This window comes from Brassica napus, chromosome A6, assembly GCF_020379485.1.
Source record: "Brassica napus cultivar Da-Ae chromosome A6, Da-Ae, whole genome shotgun sequence".
Lineage (NCBI taxonomy): Eukaryota > Viridiplantae > Streptophyta > Magnoliopsida > Brassicales > Brassicaceae > Brassica > Brassica napus.
The window spans coordinates 3,147,829-3,164,742 of record NC_063439.1 but is presented as its reverse complement, the minus strand read 5'-3'; the positions used below and the strand labels follow the sequence as shown (position 1 = coordinate 3,164,742).

General features: G+C 36.2%; 2 protein-coding genes and 1 long non-coding RNA gene across 3 annotated transcripts; 2 read left to right on the top strand and 1 right to left on the bottom strand.

Moving 5' to 3' along the window:
• Positions 1-3,619: 3,619 nt before the first annotated feature.
• Positions 3,620-5,851, top strand: LOC106351200 (high-affinity nitrate transporter 2.1-like). The gene is made up of 3 exons (XM_013791014.2): positions 3,620-4,662; positions 4,752-4,867; positions 4,990-5,851. The coding sequence occupies exons 1-3, from the start codon at positions 3,853-3,855 to the stop codon at positions 5,654-5,656; spliced, it is 1,593 nt and encodes a 530-aa protein (XP_013646468.2). The 5' UTR covers positions 3,620-3,852; the 3' UTR covers positions 5,657-5,851.
• Positions 5,852-6,985: 1,134 nt separating this feature from the next.
• On the bottom strand, positions 6,986-9,726 carry LOC106346360 (high-affinity nitrate transporter 2.1-like). The gene is made up of 3 exons (XM_013785661.3): positions 8,507-9,726; positions 8,300-8,415; positions 6,986-7,835 (listed from the first exon to the last, which is right to left on the bottom strand). The coding sequence occupies exons 1-3, from the start codon at positions 9,314-9,316 to the stop codon at positions 7,169-7,171; spliced, it is 1,593 nt and encodes a 530-aa protein (XP_013641115.1). The 5' UTR covers positions 9,317-9,726; the 3' UTR covers positions 6,986-7,168.
• Positions 9,727-12,378: 2,652 nt separating this feature from the next.
• LOC125610149 lies at positions 12,379-12,775 on the top strand. The gene is made up of 2 exons (XR_007340155.1): positions 12,379-12,496; positions 12,585-12,775. It is a non-coding gene; the product is annotated as an uncharacterized LOC125610149 (long non-coding RNA).
• The last annotated feature ends 4,139 nt before the right edge of the window (positions 12,776-16,914 follow it).

Below are 16,914 nucleotides of genomic sequence, written 5' to 3'. Positions count from 1 at the left end.
GTTTAAGGTCTCCCGGAAATAGTTTTGTATTTGGCCCTGTTCGTTTCGTGGTCGCCAGCGTCAGCGACCAGAGTCAGCGACCAGCGACTGCGACATGATGTCGCTGACAGTTGTTCGTTTGAAGGTCGCGCGATTGATCGCAGCGGTTGTCGTTATGTTGTTCGTTTTTATGTCGCGCGATTGATCGCAGCGGTTGTCGCTGTGCTGTTCGTTTCTGTATCGCTGGCGACCAAATATTTACTTTTGACATACATTTGCTCTTGTGTATTTAGGTTTCGTCAAAAACGTGGCTAAATCATTAAAACTATAAAGTGTAATAAATCACACCATGGATGCAATATGTTTAATCGTTTCAGTTTCTTATATTTTTCCTTGTACAAGTTCACTTTTGTTTATGAATTGTCACATTAATAAACTATAACTCTAATTAAAAAGTCTACACTTGAATATTATTCCTTGTAACTTAGAATATTAAAAAATCTAAATAATAAAAAAAAGTGATCATACGAGTAACATATAATAATAATCAGTACAAACTTAAATCAAGTCATATTAAAACAGTCATACTGAAACAGACTACAATCCTTCATATATCTTAACTCTAATCATATTCTCAAGATAGCTAATCTTATCATCATCACTAGAGATAAGACATAAAAGCCATTCTATTTTTCAGCCAGAATTGCATTCCTTAGAACATAAGGCTCTTGATCAAATTCCTTACGCTTTCTTTTTGAACCTCTAGCTCTACTTGTTCCTTCTCTTGGTGCTGGCATCTCAGTGTCAACTGAATCAGACTCGTCATCCTTCTCTGCATCTACTCTAGAATCTAAGCTAGCTTCTCCTTGCTGAGCACACCATCCTTCTGCTCCAATTACAGTAACAGCACCAAACTCTGTTTCAAACACATCCATATTTGGAGGCACTTTGGTCTTATACTTTCTTGCACCTTGCCATTCCTGTTTAAGAAAAAAAAATCTAGTATATTTGAAACATAGTCTTTTTCAATGTCTAATATTTTTTTTCAAGCTAATACTGACATTATACTGTTCACGCTACGATCAGTCGCTGAACGTGCGACCGGTAAACGAACAACGTTTAGACGCTCAGGTTGGTCGCTGACGCTAGCGACCTCCAAACGAACATGGCCTTTATATCAATCAGTGTACGAGGGCATTGTTCTGTAGTTTAGGAAATTGTAACAAAACAAGTTTATAACTTCATATTTTATGTTGTGTTTCAAAAAAAAAAACTTCATATTTTATGGAAATCTTTTATGTTTGGTATTTTATTTAAGTTTTCCTTTTATTTCTTGTATAACAACTTTCTTCATGAGCTATTAGACCTCTTGTAGAAGATGAATAAACCTGTTCTCTGAGTTTTCTCTAAATTCTGTGATCAAAATCAATTTTTAATTTTGTGTTCATACGATAGTGTTAAGTAAAAAAAGATTGAGGACAGTTTAGCTCATACGTTGTCTTTACGTTTGTCTTTTCAACATTACGGTGTAATTACGTTCGATTAATAAGCCAGTTTGGACTGAAGTGAGAACTTTAACCTATTTTTGTTTTTACCAGCGAAAAAATTGACCTATATATAACTTAGCGTATTAATCGTATTCATAATCCAACCAATATTTTCTAATAATCGGATTATATATAAACCCAAAGTTCTATATCCGCCCCGGCGTTTCCAGACTTTAAATGCTAACTTGGACTCATATTTTTAATTATTGGTTTGAATAATACGATCAAATTGATTTGCCAGCATCTGAAAGTTGAAAACTATCTCCCACATTACTATATTAGTATATAACAGTGACGACATCATCAGAAAGTTGACTTTTCACATTTGGACAGCGAATTTTTGTCTTTTCTTAGACCTCAACAGACCTCAACACAGGGAACAGTGGGAACGTCAGCAAGATTGGTTTATACAAGTACCAATAATATGGTACGGCAACTATGGTTCATGCACATATATTACCTACACGTATATCGGCTCCTTGTCCTCTACCAAGTACAATATACGCATGTCTACCTATCAATTCCCTAGGGTCCATTTGCTCCTTTATATATAAAATTCGAAACTTCTTCTAAAAATAAGTAGGATTTTTTTTTAAAGTTTTAACTTTATATCTAAGAACTTATAATAGTTAAATTTTGTAAATTTATGGGTTTTGTCTTCTTTTTCTCTAAACAAACCAAATATGTTTTTGTTGTTGTTAAAGTAAACCTTTAAATTTGGGGACATTCTTTCATTTGACTGGTTAATATGCATATTAAGTGTCACTTATTATACGTATAAGTCTAATGGTGGGATGTAAAACTGCTAATGCCAATCAAATTATATTACATGGCGTAGATGGTTGTCCACTTGGGCTTATAATCATATGTCAGGTGGTATATATATGATTATGCAGTTTTCAAGTATTACAATAAGTGATCGTATTGAAAGGTAAGAGACAACTAATATGCAGCTAAGGCCACGATAAATTCGATCCGAGAGACAGCAATTATATTACTCAATAAATCATAATTATTCATATCCTTGATAACATACGATATAGACACTTACATTGACACCCATCAAATTATTAGTCTGACTGTATAATTATTGAGAATTACAATGACAGCACTTTATCATAATGAATAGAAATGTAGATTTTAATGAGTAGCGTGATGCCTATGTGATTGTTCCCCTTCCGTGAAAAGAGTGCTATTAAAGGATATGTATCCCATATTGGAAAATCAATGGGACATTAAGTAATATATAAAGGGTTATGGCCAATCCACTAATTGCCAATTGGTTTTAAGTTGGAAACCCATAATAAACCCGAATCTAACATGATATCAGAGCTCAGATCCTAATAAATTAAACTCCTAGTTAATATTAACCCTACCCGACCGGGTATATAGGTCGTAATTGACTCGCTCGACCGAGTATAACTGTCTTAAAAAAAAGTTTCCGAGATTTCTGGCCGATAAAAGCCATCATCTCGAGTTTATTATGGGTTTCCAACTTAAAACCAATTGGCAATTAGTGGATTGGCCCTAACCCTTTATATATTACTTAATGTCCCATTGATTTTCCAATGTGCGATACATATCCCTTAATAAGTGCGAGCTTGATATTTTGAATGCAAGATTGTAACAAAGTAGTCATTGAACCAAGTGGAAACTTGTTGTGGTACCACTTGCATATAAAGTCTTCAAATTCACAAGGCGGATTAAAGTGTTAGGATTCGAGAACTGTGACAACCGAAAAAAAAAACGAATACATGAAGTTCCACGGACTAACAACAATCTCATATAGTATAATCTAATAATATTTGTGGTTTTAGTTTAAACAATCTTATGGGTGGTCTACAGTAAGACTACAGATGAGAAACGGTATAGAGAGTAATTAAGCCTCTCCAAGTTTATGTCCGACCTCAGCTATTCATGAACCTTACGATCCTAAATCACATATGTTAATAATCGAAAGTCTGAAAGTTTATATAGTTAATACGTTAGTATATTATATTCTATTTAGATATGTCTAAGACTCTAAAGGATTCAACATAAACAGTGAATTATGAACCAGAAGAGAAGGATAGATTGTCATTTAAGAAATAGACAACCTTTCGGATAAGCGAGGGGACTAGGCAATAGATTCCTCCAAAATAATACCTTAAAATTGTTGTCGTAAAAATAATAATAAAAAACTCTAATAAATTGTTAGTTAGCCGTTGAGAATCTCCAAGGAATGCATTTTTCAAATATGAATACTATATAAGCCCTACGTGTAATCTCTAGACATCAATAAACACAAACTTGAATCAAATATCAACTTGTAAAGGAACTTAGACCAATGGGGGATTCTACTGGCGAGCCGGGAAGCTCCATGCATGGAGTCACCGGTAGAGAACAAACTTTCGCTTTCTCGGTGGCTTCACCGATCGTCCCTACCGACAAGACGGCAAAGTTCGACCTGCCGGTGGACTCGGAGCATAAGGCAACGGTTTTCAAGCTCTTCTCCTTCGCCAAACCTCACATGAGAACGTTCCATCTCTCGTGGATATCTTTCTCCACATGTTTCGTCTCGACATTCGCAGCTGCACCACTTGTCCCCATCATCCGTGAGAATCTCAACCTCACCAAACAAGACATTGGAAATGCTGGAGTTGCCTCGGTCTCAGGAAGTATATTCTCTAGGCTGGTGATGGGAGCTGTATGTGATCTTCTAGGCCCACGTTACGGATGTGCCTTCCTTGTGATGCTTTCCGCGCCAACGGTGTTCTCGATGAGCTTCGTGCATGATGCTGGAGGCTTTATAACTGTGAGGTTCATGATTGGTTTCTGCCTGGCGACGTTTGTGTCTTGTCAATACTGGATGAGCACTATGTTCAATAGTCAGATCATTGGTCTTGTGAACGGGACAGCCGCCGGATGGGGTAACATGGGTGGTGGCATAACACAATTGCTCATGCCTATTGTGTATGAAATCATAAGGCGTTGTGGTGCAACAGCCTTCACGGCCTGGAGGATTGCCTTCTTTGTCCCTGGATGGTTGCACATCATCATGGGAGTCTTGGTGCTCAATCTAGGTCAAGATCTTCCTGATGGCAACCGAAGTGCCTTGGAGAAAAAGGGAGAAGTTGCCAAAGACAAATTTGGAAAGGTAATTGTATACACATGTGGATATGTCATCGTAGCGAGATAGATGATTAAATTTTTTAATTAACTCTTGATTTTTTATAAATGGTGTAGATTATGTGGTACGCCGTTACAAACTACAGGACCTGGATCTTCGTTCTTCTCTATGGATACTCCATGGGAGTTGAGTTGAGCACTGATAATGTTATCGCCGAGTACTTTTTTGACAGGTTTGCTTTTGATTTAAAACCTAATAAAATATAGTTTGGTATATTATTTTTTTTTAATTTTTTATTTTGGTATAGAGTACTTTTGCATGACATAAGAGTAAACATGTATATGGTTTGTTTAGGTTTCACTTGAAGCTCCACACAGCCGGAATCATAGCAGCATGTTTCGGTATGGCCAATTTCTTTGCTCGTCCAGCAGGAGGCTATGCGTCTGACCTTGCCGCAAGGTACTTCGGTATGAGAGGAAGGTTGTGGGCGTTGTGGATCATTCAAACGCTCGGTGGTCTCTTCTGTGTCTGGCTCGGCCGCGCAAACACCCTCGTTACTGCTGTTGTGGCTATGATCCTCTTCTCTTTAGGAGCACAAGCCGCTTGCGGAGCCACCTTCGCAATCGTTCCCTTTGTTTCTCGGCGAGCCCTTGGTATCATCTCAGGTTTAACCGGTGCTGGAGGAAACTTTGGGTCAGGGCTCACACAGCTCATCTTCTTCTCGACCTCAAGGTTCACAACCGAACAAGGAATAACATGGATGGGAGTGATGATAGTTGCTTGTACGTTGCCTGTGACTTTAATCCACTTCCCTCAATGGGGGAGCATGTTCTTGCCTCCTTCTAAAGATCCAGTCAAAGGTACGGAGGAGCACTACTATGCTTCAGAGTGGAATGAGCAGGAGAAGGAGAAGAACATGCATCAAGGAAGCCTCCGGTTTGCTGAGAACGCCAAGTCTGAGGGCGGCCGCCGTGTCCGTTCTGGTGCTACGCCGCCTGGGAACACACCCAACAATGTTTGATCACACCGATGATCTGTCAAGAAAATCAATAATTTCACTAATGTTAAATGGAAATAAACAGTGGAAAATAAAAATATATTTCTTTCTTTATATGCTTTTATTGTGTTTTGCCTTTTGTTTTTGAGTTTTGTTACGCTTGTATATTTTGTATGCTTGTAACGAGTGTTTTAAAACTAAAAACTCCTTTTGATTGAAGTGTTTTGTACGTATTGGGGAATTTTACTAAAAGTCTATAAATTAGGATTTTAATAATACATACGTAAATGTAAATGCCATTGTTCTCCGGATCACAAAACGTAAAGTCGTTCATTCAACTAAACATATAAACTGATGCTTCTTGTTGTCCAAGAAGAAGATTAAAATACTATGTGTCTAAGATGTGTACACAAAACACAATACTAAAAATTAACTTTTGATGCCTGTTAATATTATATATAGAACATCACACGTTATTACATAGCCTTTCGTCTTACTTCCACTATATAAAAAACATCTCCGTCTTCATAGAAGTCATTTATAATGTTTTTTCAACTAAAATGTCAACTTAGGCAATTGTTTTTCGCAAAACAGTTGTGTTTTCATACGTACAAAAACCAAATCAAAATGTCAACAATAACAACTAAGCTAAATTTAAGATAGTAGAGTAGGTAAAAAAAATTATAACGAACGCAGTCAGATCTCTTATAATGTTTTTTTTTAAATGTCTTATAATTCAGATTTTGGCAAACAATTCTTTGCTTGTATTAATTCACGAGAGAGAAATTAAACTTGTGATTTTCATTTGCTTCATGAATGAACTCTTTTTTTTTTGATCAAAGAAATTTGCATTACTAAAAAAAAAAAGTTTAGCCCATAGGCTGGCTAAGGCATTAGCCTGCCCATTCTCAGCCCTTGGAAGATAGAAAAAGTCTAGATCGACAAACAAACAGAGAAAAGAAAGTTTTGATATCATTCAAGATGCCATAGATCTCTTGGAATAGCGTTTGTAGCTGACGTAAATGGATTCATATATTGGCAAAATGACGAATTCATGTTTTTTTTTGACGAATTCATGTTTCTTACTAGTTATTGTGTACTCCCGTTGTTCTTTAAAAATTGAATTTAGTTGTTTGTTTTGCTATAAATTGTGTAGTCGCTTTTTTAAAGAAAAAAATGTTAAATATACGGTTTTGCTGAGGTATGTGTTGAGAATTAGAGGCTTTGGATAATTATGTATCTCTACGTGGTGTAACTCTATAATGAGTTGAACCGTGGAGTTTGCAAATTCCAATATCTTCAGACCTTAATGATATATGATAAGTAGTAAACTAATGTCGCAAGAGGTAGACATTTTGATTAGAAAAATATTTCTTGAAGCCGTAAACAAAACAAATGTTTCTTCAGTGAAAAAAAGAAAGATACACAACAAATAACGTCCAGCAAGCATTGATAACATATGCATTTGTTTTCACTGTGGGACATATAAATTCTTATCTGCGACCATCCTTCACACTTTCCTTGTGGCTGGTATGATCAAACATTGTTTGGTGTGTTCTCAGGCGGGGTAGCAGCAGAACGGACACGGCGGCCGCCCTCAGACTTGGCGTTCTTAGCAAACCTGAGGCTTCCCTGATGCATGTTCTTCTCCTTCTCCTGCTCATTCCACTCTGAAGCATAATAGTGCTCCTCCGTACCTTTGACTGGATCGGTAGAAGGAGGCAAGAACATGCTTCCCCACTGAGGGAAGTGGATTAAAGTCACAGGCAACGTGCAGGCAACTATCATCACTCCCATCCATGTTAGCCCTTGTTCGGTTGTGAACCTTGAGGTCGAGAAGAAGATGAGCTGTGTGAGCCCTGACCCAAAGTTTCCTCCAGCACCGGTTAAACCTGAGATGATACCAAGGGCTCGCCGAGAAACAAAGGGAACGATTGCGAAGGTGGCTCCACAAGCGGCTTGTGCTCCTAAAGAGAAGAGGATCATAGCTACAACAGCAGTGACGAGGGTGTTTGCACGACCGAGCCACACACAGAATAGACCACCCGCTGTCTGAATGATCCACAATGCCCACAACCGCCCTCTCATCCCGAAGTACTTGGCTGCAAGGTCAGACGCATAGCCTCCTGCTGGACGAGCAAAGAAATTGGCCATACCAAAAGATGCTGCGATGATTCCGGCAGTGTGAAGCTTCAAGTGAAATCTGAACGAACCATATATAATATTTACTCTTTGGTCATGCAAAAATACAATTTATAACAAGAATAGCACACAAAAAAACAGAAATGTATTTTACATTTCTATCCTTCGGAAGTCTATATATATAGACTTCCTTATAAACTTATTTTGTAGTATATACTCTAAAAAGTCTACATATATATAATTTTTTTCCATTATAATTTTTGCTAAAGAATAAATAATTAAACTATTTTCAAATTTTAAACTATTACCCTAACTTCACCCTTAAATACTGAAAACTAAATCCTACACCGAAACCCAAATGTAAAATACAAAATATTTACTATTAACTAATGTTATTTTGAGAATTTTTTTTTCTTGTTTGCTATTTTAAAAATAAAGATAGGTTTTATTATTATCATGAGGTATTTCTCAAAGTGTACAATCAATACCAAAAATGTTATTTTCGGTTTCAAATCAAAAGCTAACCTGTCAAAAAAGTACTCAGCGATAACATTATCAGTGCTCAATTCAACTCCCATGGAGTATCCATAAAGAAGAACGAAGATCCAAGTCCTGTAGTTTGTAACGGCGTACCACATAATCTACACAATGTATACGAAAAAACACTAGTTAAACCTTTGATCCATTAGCTACCACATAGGTATTATGATATTATTCATATAGATAATATACCTTTCCGAATTTGTCTTTGGCAACTTCTCCCTTCTTCTCTAAGGCACTTCGGTTCCCATCTGGGAGATCTTGACCTAGATTGAGCACCAAGACTCCCATGATGATGTGCAACCAACCAGGGACAAAGAAGGCAATCCTCCAGGCCGTGAAAGCCGTTGCACCACAACGCCTTATGATTTCATACACAATAGGCATGAGCAATTGTGTTATGCCACCACCCATGTTACCCCATCCGGCGGCTGTCCCGTTCACAAGACCAATGATCTGACTATTGAACATAGTGCTCATCCAGTATTGACAAGACACAAACGTCGCCAGGCAGAAACCAATCATGAACCTCACCGTGATAAAGCCTCCAGCATCATGCACGAAGCTCATCGAGAACACCGTTGGCGCGGAAAGCATCACAAGGAAGGCACATCCGTACCGTGGGCCTAGAAGATCACAAACGGCTCCCATCACCAGCCTAGAGAAGATACTTCCGGAGACCGAGGCAACTCCAGCATTTCCAATGTCTTGTTTGGTGAGGTTGAGATTCTCACGGATGATGGGGACAAGTGGTGCAGCTGCGAATGTCGAGACAAAACATGTGGAGAAAGATATCCACGAGAGGTGGAACGTTCTCATGTGAGGTTTGGCGAAGGAGAAGAGCTTGAACACCGTTGCCTTATGCTCCGAGTCCACCGGCAGGTCGAACTTTGCTGTCTTGTCGGTTGGGACAATAGGTGAAGCCACCGAGAAAGCAAAAGTTTGTTCTCTACCGGTGACTCCATGCATGGAGCTTCCCGGCTCGCCAGTAGAATCACCCATTTTTAAAAAAAGTTCCTTTACAAGTTTGAGATTTGATTCAAGTTTGTGTTTATTGATGTTTTGAGATTACACCAGGGCATATATAGGGTTCTTAGCGTTGACAATTTTAACAAAAGCATTCTTTGGAGATTCTCAACGGTTAACTTACAATATAAAAGTATTCTTTTGAGGATTCCATTTTCGCCGCACGCATATTCCTAGTCTCCCGCTTATCTCAAAGGTTGCCATTTCTGTTCAAGTTACCGGTATACCCTCCCCTATGGCTAGGAACATATTGTCTTAGTATTATGAAGTTGTTAACTATTATCAATTCCCTTTGTTCAAGAAAGAAACTACGTGAAGCTAAACATAGTGGCTGGTTCCATATAGACTAGTAGTTGAAAGAACCTTGTTTGTAGGTTTTAAGTTTAGTCTTTTCTGTGATTATGTGGATAACCACTCAAAAGAGAAACAGTTTGCCACATTTATTTGTCCTCGAGGTGGATTTACTATATATGGTTCAGTTGGACCAGAGTTTATGCGGTCTAAACCGGCCTTGCATGGCGGAATTGGATCACTCAAATGATTTTTTTCTATTTTTAATCTATAGTAACATATTTAGTTGTCATCTGGACCACGTAAGATATTGTACATTTACAAGTCATGGAGGGTTATCATTGTCATTATGTACACTAAATAGTATCCACAAAAGGAATATATGATCCTTTAGTGAATAAACTAATTGATCTCCCAGACGGTCGAATTTAGAGTGGCCTCAGCTGCACATTAGTTGTCTCTTCAATTTGCTTACGATTGCGTAGAACTTTAAACGACAACAAAGAGTCTCTAGTGATTCATATATCATTACTGATCTTGATCCGTGACGTAAAAAATTACTACAATTTATCTAATTATGCATTATTGTGTGTAAATTTCATCATCTAAATCTAAGAGAGATATAACCTTTAGGTTTTGAAAGACAAAAACTACATATATAATGTGTGTGTGTTTTTGGGTGAACATAAAGTGTTTTTGGGTGAACATAAACAATCTTTTTATTATTGTTCAGTGCAAGAGACAGAAAAACTACAAGAGATCTTAAAAGAAGATAGCAAATTAATCTGATATACACAAACAACATAATATACAGTTTGAACTTATTGTTAGCCTTTTAGCCATCGTAACAACTAGTGAATCTGAATTTCTCAAAAGTTCTTGATAGTACAACCGTCATTAGTTAACAACAGCAAAAATTCAAAAAAATATCATATAACTGATGATGGTGCATTGATATGTAGATATGCGTATAATCAAAATATCTATATGCGAAATGTGAGTGCACGAAATTTCCGTACTATCCGCGCCGTGACGTTAGGCCAGTTGAGCAAACTAGGCCTGGGCATTCGGGGTCCCAATCGGGTTTCGGTTTTATCCAATCGGGTTTCGGTTTTTCGGGTTCATCAAAATCAGGCCCATTCGGATTATATGAAAGTTCGGTTCGGGACCGGTTCGGGTTCTATCGGGTTCGGATCGGGGTTAGTGAATCTTCAAAGAACCGGTACAACCCAATATACTTTCGGGTTCGGGTCCCAATCGGTTTTTCGGTTTAAAAGTACCTGATTTTTATCTATTTTATAACCAAAACATGAGTAAAATCGGTTCTTCAGTTTTAAAATATCTGATTTGTACCTATTTTGTAACCAAAACTTAAGTAAAATCGATTCAAAAATAAGGAACATCAACCGTGATTATTCAAAATCAAACGAAAAGTAAACATATTTACTGATAAAAAGAAAACCAAATAAATAAAAGCATAAAACGAAAACCAAGTTCTCATGAAATGAGAAACATTGGTTAACGAAAACAAAATTAAAATCTAAATACTTCAAGATTCAACGTCCATCTTTAACCATCAACATTCATATAATAGAACCACCAACCTTCATGTAATAGATAAGTATTTTAGATTTTCAATATTTCTTAGTGTATTTTGGATACATATTATGAATTGAGATCATGTTTGGTACAAGATCTTTTCGAGGTTTTGAATGTTTCGGGTTCTATCGGATATCCATTTAGATTCGGGTTCGGTTCGGATAATACCCATAACCCGAAATACCACAAAACAAGACCCATTCGGTATTTACGTCGGGTTCGGATCGGTTCGGATTCATTTTTATCGGATCGGATTCGGTTCGGGTTTTCGGGTTCGGTTTATTTGCCCAGCCCTAGAGCAAACTATGGGTTGTCTCGCGAAGGGTATTTGAAAACGTCAAATGCTTATCAATCAATCTTGCTGACGTGTCGACGTTCCAACAAGTTGGGATATAAAGAAACAAACATAAATTCTTTGTCGAAATGTGAAAACTAGAAAGTCAACTACATTGATGAGCTCATCGCCTTTAAGCCCTTAAATTTGTAACATGTGTACTTTTGCTGTATTAATTTGACATATATATAAACAAAAAAAAAAAAAAAATTTGACATATATAATGGAGACAGGGGAATACTACAATACTGATTATTTATCATTAATCATGTAATTTATTTATTTTGATTAAAAATTGAGGCAGCTCTCTTTATGTTGTGCAAAATGTGAATTTAGGCATACAATTCCAAAATAAGTGTGTTTCCATGCATTGCTATATACCGCAATCCTTTAAAAGCAATCGTCGACTAGTTTTTTTAGTCAAGTGTCTTAGCATGTTGGATTACGATTCCAAGTCGACCAAGTGTATATCCCCTATCAGAGTAGTCTATTTGTGCTTATCCGCCAAGTAACTACATTATTGACATTTAATTAAGTTTTTTTTGTGTGGTTTCAGACAACTTGCATATGTACACATATATATAATTTCAAGCTGGTCAAGTCATAACTCAAATAAACTAATCCAGACATATTTCCAAATTAGCTTTTCGACTGTTTGTAGAGACTTTGAGATTATATTGTTATAATTGCTTCATTGACCTGCATCGTGGCCTGCCTACTTAATCCAAGGGACCTTAATCAAATGCTGGCAATTCAATTATTATTTTTTTTGTAGATATTTGATTGATCCTGACACACCATTAGACTTTTGGGCTTATTGGCCAAATGGCCATATTTTGGAGATAAGTCAAGGAAGTAGCTATGATTTTGACATAATTCATTGTCTGACTTTTGTGCTTCCTTCTATCCGGTTATATCCTTTCAAATAACAGGTTACCGGTTTCATATTATAAAGTAAACGATGTGGAGTTTTTGTGTGGAATCATAATAATCACATAACATATGGATTACGTTGTGCAGCTGTATTCAACACATATGATGTAAGGGTATGATCGAGAGGAGTGGATAACAGTTGTAAGTGTGTCATAAACAATTCTAACCTGACGACGAACTGAAGATGACGACAAGTATATTCTATACTGATTGTATGAGTTTCCATACTATATACCGTATGTGGAATAGTAATATTATAAATGTAGTTCTAAGTGAAATATGGTCTTCATAATTTCGCTACTGTTAAAAAGGTACATGATGCAAGGAAAGTACGCAATGCTTTACCCAAAATCAAGCCAAATATTCCATAAATAAATTTATCAACCACACAGAAATAAACTAAAGGCCAAATAGTATGGAAATGTAAACTCCCGGTAAACCACACAGAAGAATATGTAACCTAACCCAAATTTAATGGAATGTGGGCACATTGTGTTTGTTGTACGGAAAACCTTGTGACCTTCTATTTTGGTTAAATGAAATGATGCCAATGTTAACTTCTGATAATATATGTCCGTTATAAGGTGAATTAACGTTTATGACGTATATTACGTGAGAATGTCTATTCCATATAGAATACACTATGTAATTTATCTGAAAACTGTTATTCCATATAAAATATACTATGTCATTTATATAATAGTTGCATACATCCATGATTGATTTACAAAATCTAATGGGGGATTGGTAGAAGAATACTTGACACTAAACACTAAACAAAAATTAGGAAAATATGAAAGTCGGATAGTTGGTGACAGCTACTCCTAATGAAAGAGTATGAGGATGCCACGTGCTGAAGTCGATTTACTAAGATATTTTTACTGTGTAAATTTAAACAACTGGTGTAGGTTAATGATTATAAATGTGTGTATAGGATTACGTACACATTTGTACCATCCATTACGAGAAGACTTCTATATTATATACAATGTATTATTTAAAATGATACTATGTGCATACTAGAGCAAAGATTGAGTAACATGAAATACAAAGCTAATAGAAATGGTAATAGAACACTTAACATTAAACACTAAACCCAAGTTAGAGAAATATAAACCCCAATCCATAAGCAACCCAAATCTCCAGGAAACTAAATTCACATGCCATAATACTAGAGACATGTATTTACATTCCTCATTAGCCACATGAAATACAAAGCTAATGGGAATGGTAATAGAACACTTGACAGTAAACACTAAACCCAAGTTTAGTAAATATAAATCCCAATACATAGGCAACCCAAGTCTTTGTGAAATTAAATCCACTGGCCATAATACTGAAAATAGGTGTTAACCTTTTTTTTTGCCGGTAGGTTCAAAGCATGTCTCAAACAATCTATTTGGATGGTCTAACTCGTCCATACCAAACCTGAAGAATGAAAAGTAAGAGAAGCAAAGAGTGAGGACGGTTCACAATGTAATATTCAATATAGAAATGAATTATGAGTCAAACAAAATAAAAATAGCTAACGAATGGAAAGACGTATGATGTAAAAGTATGATTCCATGTAAAATGGAATAATGTGAACCTTATACTATTCCACTTAACATGACATATAGCAATGAGATATACTGATACGAGCATACAATGAAACATCTATGTCTTGCAGATGCTATTCCACAAAATAATCGATATTTCTACACCATGAACTATGCATCGCAGAGACAAAAACCACAATTCAAGCATAACTTAGAATAAGAACATCAGAGAGAGAACCACAACCGACCACAAATTGCAGCAAAGCAAAACATAATAGCAAGTGATAAAATCCTCAGTGGAATAGTTGAATGGGATAAGTATACTATTACATTTCAAATGGAAACCGGATTTAAAATATCATACTATGTGTACCGACTGAGCATTTCTAATCAATGATATTCCATGCATCTTCCCCTAAATTACTACACTACTTATTTCACAGCACCGAGAACTTAGTGGGAGAGACTAATTCTGAATCGGGGACGATCGAATTCACATCAGCCGATGATACAGACCTAGAAACTATAACACTTTGATTATGAGACGAGCCCCAAATTGGAAGAAAATAAGCACATAGGACGACACGGTGAAGAGAATCTACAACAGAGAAGGAGAACTTACGGGGGGTTCAGAGATCTGAGAAGAATCGAAGGGTGAAGTTGGGTAGAAAGGGTTTCTTACTACCGCCGCTGAAACTCTAACCAAGAACTGTAACGCCGAAGAAGATTGAAAACAGAGGATGGAGGATCTGGAAAAGATGTTGATTGCATGCAGAGTGGAGGCGATGGATGAAAGCGGTGCCGGAGACCGTTCGACTGCAGCAAAATTAACAGAGAAGTTAAAAGGAGAAGATGTGAAGAAGGGTGAGACACGAGTTATTTTTGTGGGATGAATAATTAAAATATTTAATTATTTTTGTATCAGGTTGAGCCGGTTGTTTTTAGGGGTATTACAGTATTATTTTATATTTTTAACAGCGTCTATAGAATCGTTAGGTTAAATGGTTACATGGTGAATATTGGTTTTTTTTGTGGTTATAGCCCCCAATTACCCTAGACTTTTCGTATAATTTCCCCATTTCAGATAAAGACATCTTCGCTGACTCTCAAATATACAAAGTACTATCGTTTAATCATATTTAGATCCATCCATCTAAGTGTGTAGTGAGCTTTATAAATTAGATAATAATTTCTAGTTTAATGTTACATATATGACCAGTGTTGTAAGATATGCTAGGAGTTAGCCGTTTGCTATAGCTAGCGAACCACCATACATCGTCTTGTGTAAATTTTATTTTCTGTATATATATAGAGCATCCACATTGTTTTTTTTTTAAACACAAAGGCTCCAAATGGTGATCAAGGGAACAAGTGGGAATAGCTAATTTCTTAGCATTCCTTAAAATTTTCATCATTTACAAATAATATTTGTTACCTATGATTCCTTAACATTACTTAAGATTTAAGAAATAAAAGACTACAATTATTCATTGACAAATTAAAAAATAAATAAAATTTTATTTTATTTTATTCTTTTTCATTCATTTTTTTTATTCTTTTTATTCTTTTTGTGGTTACCAGTTAGAGCCAAAGGCATCCACAATCGTTGCAAAACCATTTTTCAACTTAAACTAGAATAAAGGTTTTTTTGTGGACAAAATATCAGAATAAAGGTTATTTCCAAAATGATCTTCCAACAGAAGTTAACACATTGGCGATATCTACTCCAAGCTGCATACCAAGACACAAAGGAATGGATGGAAGCACAACAATTTACTGAAGAAGTTCAGCCAGGCCAGCCAAGGAGATCACCAAATTCTAAGCGCAATGAATGGAAAAGACCTGAGATGGGATTTGTCAAATGCAATTACGATGGCTCCTTCTACAACATAAATACACCAGCACAAGCAGGATGGTTGATTAGAGATAGTACGGGTCTTTTTAAGGGAGCAGGCCAGTTCAAAACTAGAAAGCCTCACAATGCTTTGGAAAGTGAACTACAAGCCTTACTTGGTGCAATGATGATTTGCTGGAGTCAAGGATATACAAAGGTCATCTTTGAAGGAGACAACATAAATGTCATCAATCTCCTTAAAAAGAGAACAAAAAATATTAATGTTGTTAACTGGCTACGTGACATATGGAAATGGGAGCAGAAGTTTGAAAGCCTGCAATACACATGGACAAACCGAGAATCAAATTCATGTGCTGACCTACTGGCAAAACAGCAACTACAAGACAATGACGAATATATATATCATCCTTGTATCCCAAATGTAATAAGAGATGTTATATCTGTTGACTATTTTGATCATTAATAAAATAAATCTTTTGTGAAAAAAAAAAAGGTTATTTCCAAAATAGTAAGAGTTAAAAGTCTTGGTTCTAAATGGGTTAGATGTGGCGTGGGGCAGATTAGAGTGCTAGTAATAAGATTAGGCCCGTGAACATAAAATTTAAAAGCCTGTGGGTACATTAGTGTGCTAGTAATAAGATTAGGCCCATGAACATCAATTTTTTTTAAAAAAAGTTTAGATGGACGGGACGCTAAGCCCGAATTTTTAACACTCCATAGTCAACGGCTAAAATCTATAATCGAATTCAGTAAATTTTTTATTTATTAATAAAAGAAATATCACAACAATATAATATATCTTCTGAAAGATCATATGTGATCAGATGAATGTCGAAAATTAAATCGATACGTAAATTTGTTAATGAAGTTCAATTTTTTTCTTATTTATTAAGCCCAGGTCCAGATAAACCTCATACAAACATATATATAAATCTTGTAGTTCAAGCAATAGCGGAACCTCCGGCCGGCAAGCACCACAAGTTATGACCGCTATACAAAGACGACCAACAAAGAATATGACGTA